Raw genomic sequence first — 12,900 nt, 5'->3', positions numbered from 1 at the left:
GTTACAAGCCCCCCCTCGCCCATGCTGTTAGCCAATGAGAGTTTTAGAACCATTCTTTTTTTTTTTTAGGCCGTCTGAGCCTAAACGGTCGAATGAGAACTGAATGGGGTGGCTCAGAATTCTATTAAAGAGACAGAGGGAGTATGTGTAAAGTGCTCAAATACAGGGCAGATGTCCAAAACGCCCTTAAATCTTGAAAGCTCAGTTGCTACTGTTGCTTCTTTAGTAGGGTAAACAAGCCCTAAAGTATTTCTATTTTTTTTTATTAAAAATAGTTTCTATATATTTTGATATTATTATTTTAACTGCCACTCATTCTGAAAAAGGATTCAAGGAATGTGACTAACTTTTCTTGTATTTTATTTTTTGCCCCCACAAGTTTGTGGGGTGCTGCCCCCACTGCCCCTATGAAGGAGCCTCCACTGAACTCCAGGTCATTTTTAATGCCTTGAAGGCTTGGCCCCTTTTGGGTTTGTCCCAGTTTATCAGATTCCAATCAGACAACTTAACCTTGGTTGCCTACATCAACCATCAGGGGGGAACGAGAAGTCCCTTGGCGATGAGAAAAGTATCTCAGATACTATAGTGGGTGAAGACTCAAAGATGTATGCTGTCAGCGATCCACCTTCCGGGTGTGAACAACTGGAAAGCGGACTTCCTCAGCAGGCAATCCTTTCACCCAGGGGAATGGTCTCTCCACCCTGAGGTGTTTGCAGAGATATGCAGCGAGCGGGGGATGCCGGAGATAGATCTCATGGCATCCTGCCTCAATACCAAGCTACCCAGGTACAGGCTGAGGGATCCTCAGGTGGACTGATAAATGCCCTATCAGTACCATGGAGGTTCAGACTCATATATCTTTTTCCTCCATTTGCGCTTTTCCCTCATGTGGTGGCTCGCATCAAGCAGGAGCGAGCATCAGTGATTCTGATTGCTCCATCATGGCCGTGAAGGATTTCGTGGTTTGCACATCTGGTGGGGATGTCCTCATCTCAGTGGAGGTTACCTTGATGCAGAGATCTGCTGATACAGGGTCCCTTCGTTCATCAAATTCTAGATTATCTGAGGCTGAGTGCGTGGAGATTGAACACTCTGGTTCAAGCTCGTAAACCAGTTACTCGTCGTATCTACCATAAAGTGTGAAGGACTTACTTGAACTGGTGTGAAGAGCATGGCTTTTCCTGGCATAAGATTAAGGTTGCCAGAATTTTATCTTTTCGTCAGAATGGACTGTAGAAGGGTCTATCTGCTAGTTCCCTGAAGGGACAAATATCGGCCCTGTCGGTGTTACTGCACAAGAGATTGGCTGAGCTTCTGGATGTGCAGTCCTTTATTAAGGCTCTGACTAGGATCAGACCTGTGTTTAGATCTGGGGCTCCGCCTTGGAGACTCAATCTTGTTTTTAGTGTTATGCAGCAGGCTCTGTTTGAGCCTATGCATTCTGTTGACATTAAATTGTTATCTTGGAATTATCTTTTTTTGTTGGCTATTGCCTTTGCGCGCAGAGTTTCTGAGATTTCTGCTTTGCTATGTGACCCCGCATATCTTGTTTTCCATGCTGATAAGGCAGTTTTATGTACTAAATTAGAGTTCCTCCCTAAGGTGGTGTCAGATCGTAGCATTAATCAAGAAATTGTTGTTCCTTCTTCAGCGAAGGAACACTTGCTTCACAATCTAGATGTGGTTCATACCTTGAATTTCTTTCTTCAGGCTACTAAGGAATTCAGACAATCTTCCTCTTTGTTTGTCATCTATACGGGGAAGCGTAAGGGGCAGAAGGCTACTACGACTTCCCTATATTTCTGGTTGAGGAGTGTCATCCGCTTAGCTTATGAGACAGCGGGGCGACAGCCTAGAGGATATCGGCTCATTCCACTAGAGCAGTGGCTTCCTCCTGGACTTTTAAGAACAAAGCCTCTATGGATCAGATTTGTAAGGCGGCTACCTGGTCGTCCTTACACACTTTTTCTAAACTTTAGAAGTTTAATGTGTTTGCTTTGGTTGAAGCAGCTTTCGGTAGAAAAGTTTTGCAGGCTGTGGTGCCCTCAGAATAGGGTCTGTCGCTTTTTTGTTCCCTCCCATTATTCCTTCAGTGTCCTCTGGAGCTTGGGTATAGTTTTCCTAACAGTAATGAATGAAGATGTGGACTCTCCCTGCCTTATGGAAGGAAAACATAATTTATACTTACCAGATAAATTAATTTCCTTCCTGGTAGGGAGAGTCCACGACCCCGCCTGTAATTTAATTTTTGTTGGGCGGCTCCTTTTTTTATATTATTTCTTCTGGCACCTTTATACCTTGATGTTTCTCCTACTTTTCCTTGTTCTCTCGGCAGAATGACTGGGGGATAGGGGAAGTGGGAGGGATATTTAAGCCTTTGGCTGGGGTGTCTTTGCCTCCTCCTGGTGGCCAGGTGTTGTATTTCCCAACCGTAAGAAATGAAGTCGTGGACTCTCCCTGCCAGGAAGGAAAGGAATTTATCTGGTAAGTATAAATTATGTTTTTCGACAGAGCATGCAATTTTAAACACCTTTTCAATATACTTCAATTATCAAATTACTTTCTTCCTCTTGGTATCCTTTGTTGAAGAGTACAGTTAGGTAGGCTCAGGAGCAGCAGTTTACTACTGAGTACTACTTGGTGATTGGTGGCTGCATATATATGCCTCTTGTAAATGGCTCATCAGATGTGTTCAGCTAGCTCCCAGTAGTGCTTTCCTGCTCCTGAGCATTCTCTTCAACAAAGGATAGAAAGAGAATAAAGCAAATTTGATACTATAGAAGTAAACTATCTGAATCATGTAAGTTTAATTTTGACTTTACTGTCCCTTTAACTTTTCATTTTTGTACTGCCTTCAGTTTTGAGACTGTATTTCCTGGTCTCAATAGCCATCACTTATTGTGTTGTCTTATATCTCTCTATTTGTGTGGCATTTTATGGTGGATTTTCTATCACTAGAGTAGTGCATGTGGTTGAGTTTTTGTGCAGTGCTGTGAGGGTTAATAGGAAGTTCTACAACAACCGGCTCTCCAGGCTTTAGAGGTTTGATTACCAGCTAGAGGAAGCGTAATTGCAACTGTATGATGAGTTGTAGTATCTCATTGTCTTCCGGCTCTATGAATACACAGAGAGTTCAACCTAAATGTGTTTAAAGGGACATTGCACTGTAAAATTTTCAGTGCTTTAATTTGTTCTCAGTAGTTCCTTTATCTTTAATAGCCGTGTTTGCCGGTTAAAACCACAACCTATACTAAAAATCGGAATACTTAAGTATTATCTTTAGAAAGATTATGTAAACAATGGGCAGCAATCAAGTTCCCAGTGTGGTGTGGAAGAGATAGGTAATACATTTTCCTTTACAATTTATCTATCTACGTTTTAGCCATTGTGTAATTACTGAGAGATAAGGTAAGGGGGCCTTAATGTATGGAGGGATAAAATAGTAACTTCCCATGCATTTTAGACTTTGCAGCTACTATAACAATTTATTGGGAACCCTCTTATTGGGAACCCTCTTTCCCCCCCTCCCCCCCCCCCCCCTCACACACACACTGTCTCTCTCTCCTTCTCTAATAGATCTACATCCACCGATTTCAAAAACAGATTTTTGTTTAAATGTATAATGTGTGTACCACGTACATTTTAAACATGGTATACTGTATATGGAAGATGTAAAACAAATAATTGGATAGTGCAATGTGAATGGGCTGCATGAGAAGGTTAAAAGTTAACAAGAAGAAATATATATAAAGGTGAGTAGGAGGGATAAGTTAAAATAATGTAACAGGTATTTGTGTTATACCTTAACAATAAAATAATTCTCAAGGTGAAGTTCCGTGTATGGGAAGACTTGTTCAGCCTATGGTTCTCATCTGTCCTCAAAATGTATGTTTCTATGTAGCTCAGAGTTTTATAAAAACAATGAAACAAAGCCAGAGTTAGTTGACTCATACTTAAATATTCTATTACACTTTATTCACAGGCTCAGGAGTCTCTGAATCCAAACAACCTGGAGTTCTGGATGGAAGACATTTACACTCCAGGTTACGATTCTCTTCTAAAGAGGAAGGAAGCAGAATTCCGCCGTACTAAAGTGTGTAAAATGGCAGCTCTCATCACTGCAGCTGCATGCACAGTTATACTGGTGATTGTTGTCCCTATTTGCACCATGAAGTCCTAATCTGCTACAGTGAACATGGACCACTGGTTAGACACAAACAAGCCATTGATACACCATGAAAGATGTGACCATAACAATGCAATGTTGCAGTGCAATATTAAAAGACAAACCAAATAGGCTAATGTCTGTAATCCAAATCTTTTATGTTCCAACTGCTAAGTGGAGTTCAGACTTCAGGTAAAAAGATCAATTATCTTTATTTTTTCTTTCATTTCAAGATCAGTTACCTTGGTACCATTACTAAGACTCAATAATATTCCTTGTAGTTATGAAATCAGCAGTACTATACATGAAAGAAATGAACAGAATTACCACGGGAGACAGAAAATAATGAACAGCCAAAGAGATGAATCAGCATCCTTCAAACAGCAATACAATTGTATAATTACATCTGACATGTCTCTTTTGCAATACATCTATGGCAAATCTTGAATCTGCGTCACCTGCATCAATGAATGTTGATATCAGTTGCTCCTTGGAAGCGCTAAGAGAGTGCATCTTTTATCTTGTCTAGTTCTGATAAAATATATTTGAGAAATAATTAGTTCTTTAAGAGTGTGGGATGGATTTGTTTTTAAATAACAAGGGCAACAGCTGCATGTCTAACAAATTGATTAAAGTCAAAGATGATAGCTAGGGCTAAATATTAACTGTTTAGTACATTATTGAAGCTGTTCCTCGTATAGTTACAACCAATGGAATTTCCAAACTACCCTAACAAATTTGTTTCTAAATGACCTGAAAGCAACTGTTTTTTAAAAAGAGGAAATGCTTACAGTTAGCCTGGACTACTCTTGGCTTTAATACAATAATGTGAATGTATTCTAAATATGCATTGTAGTCTAATCCCATATTAGCATGTAATCTAAATGTGATATCTTTAACCTAGCAGAGTTCCTAAAGACATTGGTCAGGTTGCACTGGCTTAGTCTGCTAGGTAACTGCAAGAATCCCCTTTAGTCTTTAGCTTTGAAAGATGACAAGCATAATCCTGCTGGTGTTTGAGACTGAAAAGTGCTATTTATAATTATCAACTTAAAGGGACATTTTAAGGCAAAAATAACATGCTCTAATTTGTTTTGCATTACTGACTCCAAGCAGATTCCAAGCAGGACAGGGCTGGTCAGCCAAACGGAGCGGCAGTTATAAATAATCACCAATAACTGGATGTTTTCTGCTTTAGACTTGCAATACTTCAGAGAAGGGATTTATTTATATGTTTTAAACCACATACCAAGCTGGAGGTAAAAAAAAATGCAAAAACTGCTTGCTCTAACCAACCGGAGCATTTGTTTATTTATTTTTTTTGAATTAGAATGTCCCTTAAACTAACCTGCATTGTTCAGAGGGCATCTTTAACAAAGATTAACCTGCGGTATTATGAATGGACAGGATGAATGTATAAAATATAAGAGTATAATATTATTTAAATAAATATATTTGAAATGTTCTGCTGGATTTGTATTTTATTCTTATGTCTTATGTTAATCATCCAAAGAGAGACTAAAAACAGAAGTGACGTATCAGCACTGTAATACAGTGAAAGCTAGATTCAATATGGCGGCACCCACGACTAGAGGGAGGCAGGGAATAATCTCAATACTATTCTTATCACATATATTTAGTGTTCAATGTCCCTTTAACTGAGTAAAAAAAAAATCAACTGTAAATGTGACATGTTTAACCCTTTGAGTGCTAATGACGGCTCTGAGCCGTCACAGAGTTTCCCACTCTGGTGCTAATGACGGCTCAGAGCCGTTACTAGCACTCTCCCAACTTGAGGGAGATCTGGGGGCTCCCACCCGCTCCTACCCCGGCGATCATACCTGTGGAGTGACAGGCATCGCCGGGGCTTCCCGTTTTGCGTGGTGACGTCACGCACAACTTTATTTATACTTAACATTGTTAAGTATAGGAGCAGGGGGGCATGCTGCTTAGAAGCTCAAAGGGTTAAATGTGTTTGCACCCTTCCAGTCAGTACTTCCAGTCATCACACCCTGCAAATGATTTTATTATTTATTATTATTTTTAGCCAGTCTTTCTATTCTTGCTTTAGGATTATTCCTCCACCCTTCCTTGTTGCATACACTGCATGTTGTAGATTAACCCAGAGATTTTCAGTAATATTCAAGACTACAAAGGTCATTCCAAAACCTTAATCTTTCATTTCTTTATGTAGTTCATGGTTAAAGGGACATTATACACTAGAATTTTCTTTGCATAAATGTTTTGTAGATGATCCATTTATATAGTTCATCTGGGTGTGTTTTTGTAAAAATGTATAGTTTTGCTTATTTTTAAATAGTGCTGATTTTCAGACTACTAATCAAACCCCAAAGTTTTAGGAGAATACCGACGTATACCTTCTCTAGCTTGCTCCTGTTTGTGTAAAGAATCTTTTCATATGCAGAGGAAGGGGGGATTGTCTGTTTTTTTTTTGCTATATAACCACTTTCAGTGTGTGTTCCAGTTAACCTTTTCAACAATGCTAAACTGTGAGCTTCTAAGTAAGTTTTTAAACAGTTTTATACTGGAATTTTATATCAGTATCTGTGCATCTTATTCTTTATAGTAGCGTCTATTACATGCAGTTAAGTGAAAATTGGTTTATACTGTGCCTTTAATTTTCAGATGTATTTGGATCATTGTCTTGTTTGGATGCATGTTTAAAGTGAAGGTCAAATTTGATGAATAAGTGCCCGGTTTTTAATAATCCTATTAAAAACAAGGGCACTTTAAGTCATCAAAATTGACATTTCACTCATTTTCTTCAAAAACTTACCTTTTAATCCTGACAGCCGCTCCAGCTATTTCCCCGGCCGTCGGAAGCCTCTTCATAGTCATACGTCAGAAATGACGAATCCGGCTTCCTCCAATCATGGCTTCCCCCGGGGGAATCATGGCCTGAGGCAACGCTGTGATTGGAGGAAGCCAAATTCGTCATTTTGGACCCGCGAAGAGGGCTTGCGACGGGCAGAGGAAGCGCTGCAGCGGCTATCAGGATTAAAAAGTATGTTTTTGAAGAAAATGAGTGAAATGTCAATTTTGATGAATTAAAGTGCCCTTGTTTATTAATAGGATTATTAAAAACCGGGCACTAATTCATCAAAATTGACCGCAACTTATTGTGCTTATGTGGACTGAATTAAGCATTTTTTTTTAAATTAAACTGGTGCTGTGGAGCCTTTGTTGTTTGTGATCATTGTCTTGTCGGTATATCTCAAGCTCTTTTTAGTTTCAGTTTTTTCACTGACTGTGGAACATTTGCTTCCAGGATTTGTAGCTATTTAGTAGAATCTATTCTTCCTTCTACATTTACAGTTTTCCCTTTGCTACTGACAGACAGACTGCCCCAAAGCATAATATATATTTCAATGCTTAACAGTCGGCAATGCAATGCATTCTTTTCTTTAAATGCTTCTCTATATTAATTGAAACATACCTAGATTGACTGTATCCAATAAGCTTGATTTTTTTATTCATCAGACCACAGCAGTTACTCCCAGAATGCCTCTGGCTTATCTATATTTTGTGTTGCATACTTCAGACATTGAGTTTTGTGATTGGATTGCTTGTAATGTTTCCTTCTGCCGGTCCATCCATGATGCAAATTATGTTATGTTTGTGCAGGCATCTCTGTTCAATGGACTATGCTACCATCTAAATCCTCCCTCAGGTCCTTTATAGTAAAGGGGGGGGGGATTTGCTTTCCTGACCAGTCTACTAGCAATTATATAGGATATCTGTCTTGGTTTTCCAGATTTTGCTTTGACTTGAACAGTTCCTCTTAGCTTCCATTTCTAAATGATATTTCAGACAGTGGAATCTGCAATCAGGAAGCGTTTAACTATTTTTTTTTATAACATTCCACTACTTTGTAAGAGTCAATTATGTATATTTTCTTATCTGCAGTCGGCTACTTAGAGGAGCCCATGGTTGTTGGCGTGTAAAGCACAACACCCTGATAGGTTTCAAAAGTCAAACATTTTATTATAGGAACAGTGCACTGTAAAATTGGTTTTCCTTTAATGTGTTTGCAATGGCTTGCTAGCTGCAGAGTATAAAAAAGTAAGGGGTAATTGCTACTATATTTATATTTTTGTTCATGAAATAGCTGCTAATTGAAACCACAACCCAAACAAATGGGCTGAGCTTGTAGGTAGAGCAGATGTCAACTTATCAGTCTATGTTTACATAAAATCATCCTTATCTTATTTTTCTTTACACAGTGAGACCAATACTTAGACCCCAATGATAAAGGGATCATCAGACACACGAGAAATTGCAATTTTTGTCTTGTAAGTCTCACAATCCATCCTTAAATAAGACAAAAATAGGGATTACTCCCTGTTCAAAACTCTGCCCACATCGCCAGTCAACACGGATCTCATGAAAGTTTAATTTTGACTTTCATGCTTGTTTAAAGAAGTTTGTCATGAAGTATGTGCTGAGAAAATAGTGCTATTTTTTTACAATATATGACCTTAAAGGGACAGAAAAATAATTGTTTTCTTTGTTGCATCTAAAAGGTACAGATTTTTTTTTTAATTTAATGGATGTTCCTGAAGTATGGGGGAAAAGGTGTTACTATGCTTGAGAGGCATGCAAATGTGTTGAAATAAACCATTAAACCAGTGGAAGATCCCTAGTTACACACGTTAGTTAAATTGCAGCATCACAAGCTGTTATAGTTTTCAACAGGGCAGACGGTATGCTTTCCATTGGCTGTACCTCTTGCCTGTCAAAAGTGAAAACAAAAAAAAGCTGCACAGAGAGGTGGTGGCAAAAAACTTAAGAGGGTAAATAAAATATATTTAAAACATTTTTTAACTAATATAGCACTATATGTGTTTAAGCTATACAAAAAAATGTGTAATACTTTTAAATAAAAAAATAGGTCTCCTTTTCATTAAAGGGACATGAAACTTGATTCCCCCTCCCCCATGATTTAGTAAGAGCATGCAATTTTAAACAACTTTCCAATTTACTTCTTTTGTGTAATTTGTTTAATTCTCTTGATATCCTTTGATGAAAAACATAGCTAAATAGGCTTAGTAGCTGCACAAAGATGCCTCTTGTGATTGGCTCACTCCTGTGCATTGCAAATTAAATAATAGAAGTAAATTGGAATGCTGTTCCAAAAAAAATTGGGGATTCATGTCCCTTTAAAACAGTACTGCTCCCATGTGTATCAAATAGTAATATTACTGTATATATAATGCACATATGAAGACCATCACACATGGGTTGAGATAGCTAATAAGGTAACAAGCGCTCACTGCACATTTCCTTTTAAATATCTGGCAACAATTAATGAAATTAATGCCTTGTTCATTGCCTACTAATGTGTTTTGATTTCAGTGTGTACAAAAAAAATAAAATGCTTTATTCAGCAGTTAACACAGGGTAATTCAAAGTATAAATGTAGTTTGACCTTTGCATAAACAGAATTAATATTCCTAACATTAGACATCACATTAATTATTGATTGTAATTATGCTGTGGTAGAGTGTCAGTTTAGAATCTATTAATGTCTAGTAATTGGTATCAAAACATCAGTAGAAATTGTTAAAATCTTTCCCAATAGCACATTAAGAGGGAAAAAAATGTATATTGAATTCCAAAAAAACAGCAAAATTACTTAAATCACAACTGAAGCCAACAATAACTTAGTTATACTAGACTATGTAGGATTGGTCCAGGCAAAAGCCTTTTGTCTAATTCGAAGTCAAATAGTTTTCAGAAATTCAAATTATATGTGTATATTTTATTTCCAGCTTTTAAAACCATGGCACTCTGGGAAAGTGGCCCCTGCTCACCAATCATTTCCCAGGCACCCTAGAAAAATGGCCCCTGTTCACCAATAGGTTCACAGGCACCCAAGGAAAGTGGGCCCTGCTCACCAAAACACACCCTAGAACCCTATGAAAGTGTCCCTTGTTCACCATTAGGCACCCATGCACCCCAATAATATGGCTCCTGTTTGCCAATAGGTGCCCAGGGACCCTGAGGAAATTGGCTTCTTCTTCTTCCCGAGAGTCACCCTGGAAAGTAGTACCGGCTTGCCATTAGTCACACAGGGAAAATTGTCTCTGCTTGCCAATAGGTGCCCAGGTACTGCTGGAAAGTTTCCCCTGCTTGCCAATGGCACACAGGTACCCCTGGTAAGTGGCCCCTGCTACTCAGTAATCTCTCAGGCACCTGGAGAAAGTGGCTGCTGCTAGCCAATAGCCAGTCACCAGGAAGTGATACCGGCAAGCCAATAGGTGCCCAGATGCCATGGAAAAAATGGCCTTTGCTCAACCAATAGGCACAGGCACCCCTAGAAATCAGTCCATGCTCACTTTTGGGCTCCCATGCATTCCACAAAAAATTCCCCTGCTCACCAAAATGCAGCCAAGTACCCTAGGGAAGTAACTCCTGCTTGCCAATAGAATCTCAAGCACTCCAGGAAAATTGTCCCTGCTTACCATAGGCACCTAGGCACCATAGGAATGTGGTTCCTGCTATCCAATAGGCATACAGGTACCCTGAGAAAGTGGGCCCTGCTTGCCTAATAGGCACACAGGTACCCTGCAAAGGGGCCACTACTTGCCAATAGGCACCCAGGAATAACAGAATAATGGCCAATAGTAGTTCAGTCAGCCTAGAAAGTGGCTTCTGCTTGCCTAAACACACCCAAGCACTATGGTAAAGTAGCCCCTGCCAATGAGAACCAGGCACCCTGATGAAGTGGTCTTTGCTCACCCAATAGGCCCACAGACACCCCTGGAAAGTGGCCCCTGTTTGCCAATAGGCACCCAGACACTACAGGAATGTGGTCCCTGTTTGACAATAGGTACCCCAGAAAAATGGTGCCTGCTAGCCAATAGATGCCCAGACACCCAGGGAAAGTGGCCCCTTCTGGCCAAATAGGTTCACAGGCACCCTGAGAAAGTGGCCACTGCTAGCTAATAGGCTCCCAGGCATTCCTGGAAAAAAGCCCCTGCTCACCAAAACACATCCAATCACCCTGAGAAAGTTGCCTCTGCTTACTAATAGGTACCACAGGAATGTGGCCTCTGTTTGCAATAGGCACCCACACACCCCAGGAACATGGCCCCTGATAGCCAATAGATGCCCAGACACCTAGGGAAAGTGATCCCTGCTGGCCCAATAGGTTCACAGGCACCCTGAGAAAGTGGTCTCTGCTAGCTAATAGGCTCTAAGGCATTCCAGGAAATTGTCCCTTGCTCACCAAAACACACCCAGCACCATGGGAAAGTGGCCCCTGTTTGTCAGTAGACTCCCAGGAACCCCAGAAAAGTGGCCCCTGCTCACTAATAGGCACCCAGAAACCCGGGAATGTGGCCCCAGCTACTTAATAGATGCCCAGACACACCCTGGCTAAGTGGCACCTGTTCGGAAATATCGGCCATAGGCTTGTTAGCATCAATAGGCACACAGGCACACAGGTAAAGTGGCGCCTGATGTCAGGATAATAATTGGAAAATTTTTCTGCTAGCCAATAATAGCCCAGGTACCCAAGTAAAGTGGCCTCTAGTCACCCAATAGACCCACAGACACCCCTAGAAAGTGGAGCCTGCTTGCCAATAGGCACCCAGTCATCACAGAAATGTTGTCCCTGCTTGCCAACAGGCTCATAGACACCCCAGAAAAGAGTTCCCTGCACAGCAAAACACACCCAAGCACCCAGAAAAAGTGGCCCCTGCTTACCAATAGAGACCCAGGCACCACATAAATGTAACCCCTGTTCCCCAATAGGCACCTAGGCACCCCAGGAAAATGGCAGCTGATTGCCAATAGGTGCACAGACACATTGAGAAAGTGGCCCCTGCTTGCCCAATAAGCACACAGTCACCTCAGAAAAGTGTCCCCTGCTTGCCAAAACACACTCAGCAAAATTGGAAAGTGGCCCCTGCTTGACAATAGGTTCCCAGGCACCCCGGAAAAGTGGCCCCTGTTTACAAATAGGCACCCAGCAACTTGGGAATGTGGCCCCTGCTAGCTAATAGGTGCCCAGACACACCCTTTGGCAATATCTGCAAGGCACCCTGAGAAAGTGGCCCCCGCTCGCTAATAGGCTCCTAGGCACTACTTTAAAGTGTACAAAGGGAGAAGGAAAGATGGACAGTGTCTGAGAACTCAAAAAAAGGGATATAGAATTATAAATAGTATTGAGGCAGGAAGTCACCCAAAAGGGGATATAATTTAAAACATTTATTGTGAACCAATATAAAAAATAATAAAAACACTAACTGTGTAAATGTGCATAAAACTCAGATTAAAAATCTAACATAGGAGTGCAATACGCTCTGACAGAAACACCTCTTCTATCTCCAACGCCTTCCGGAAACTCATATACCAACATAACCTTTATGACGCCTGGAGGTGCTTAGCACCCTCAGTGAAAGACTTTGCGCACCACTCAAAGGCCCATAACTCATACTCCAGACTGGATTATATATTCTGTGACTCATGGTCCTTGGACCAATTTGTCAACCCTAACATTAGCCCATGCACATGGTCAGACCATGACATGGTCTACTTAGACTTCAAGTTGCAAGTTTCACTAATAGACCCCCATGGAAACTGTCGGAGCAATGGCTATCGGAAATAGAACTCCCAGCACTCCAGGAGGTTGTGCAGGAGTTTCTGACACATAATGACTCAGGACTTGCTGACGTCACAATGGTGTGGGCCGCTCTTAAAGCGTACCT

General features: G+C 40.6%; 1 protein-coding gene across 1 annotated transcript in view; it reads left to right on the top strand.

Moving 5' to 3' along the window:
- Window positions 1-4,510, top strand: part of MINAR1 (membrane integral NOTCH2 associated receptor 1) — a 131,720-nt gene extending 127,210 nt beyond the window's left edge. Inside the window, exon 3 of the mRNA XM_053716156.1 lies at window positions 3,983-4,510. Coding sequence (XP_053572131.1) covers window positions 3,983-4,180 — 198 coding nt within the window. The 3' untranslated portion in view covers window positions 4,181-4,510. The remainder of the gene's footprint in view (window positions 1-3,982) is intronic.
- The last annotated feature ends 8,390 nt before the right edge of the window (window positions 4,511-12,900 follow it).

Source organism: Bombina bombina, chromosome 6 (genome assembly GCF_027579735.1).
Source record: "Bombina bombina isolate aBomBom1 chromosome 6, aBomBom1.pri, whole genome shotgun sequence".
Taxonomy (NCBI): domain Eukaryota; kingdom Metazoa; phylum Chordata; class Amphibia; order Anura; family Bombinatoridae; genus Bombina; species Bombina bombina.
This window is presented reverse-complemented; position numbering and strand designations above follow the sequence as displayed.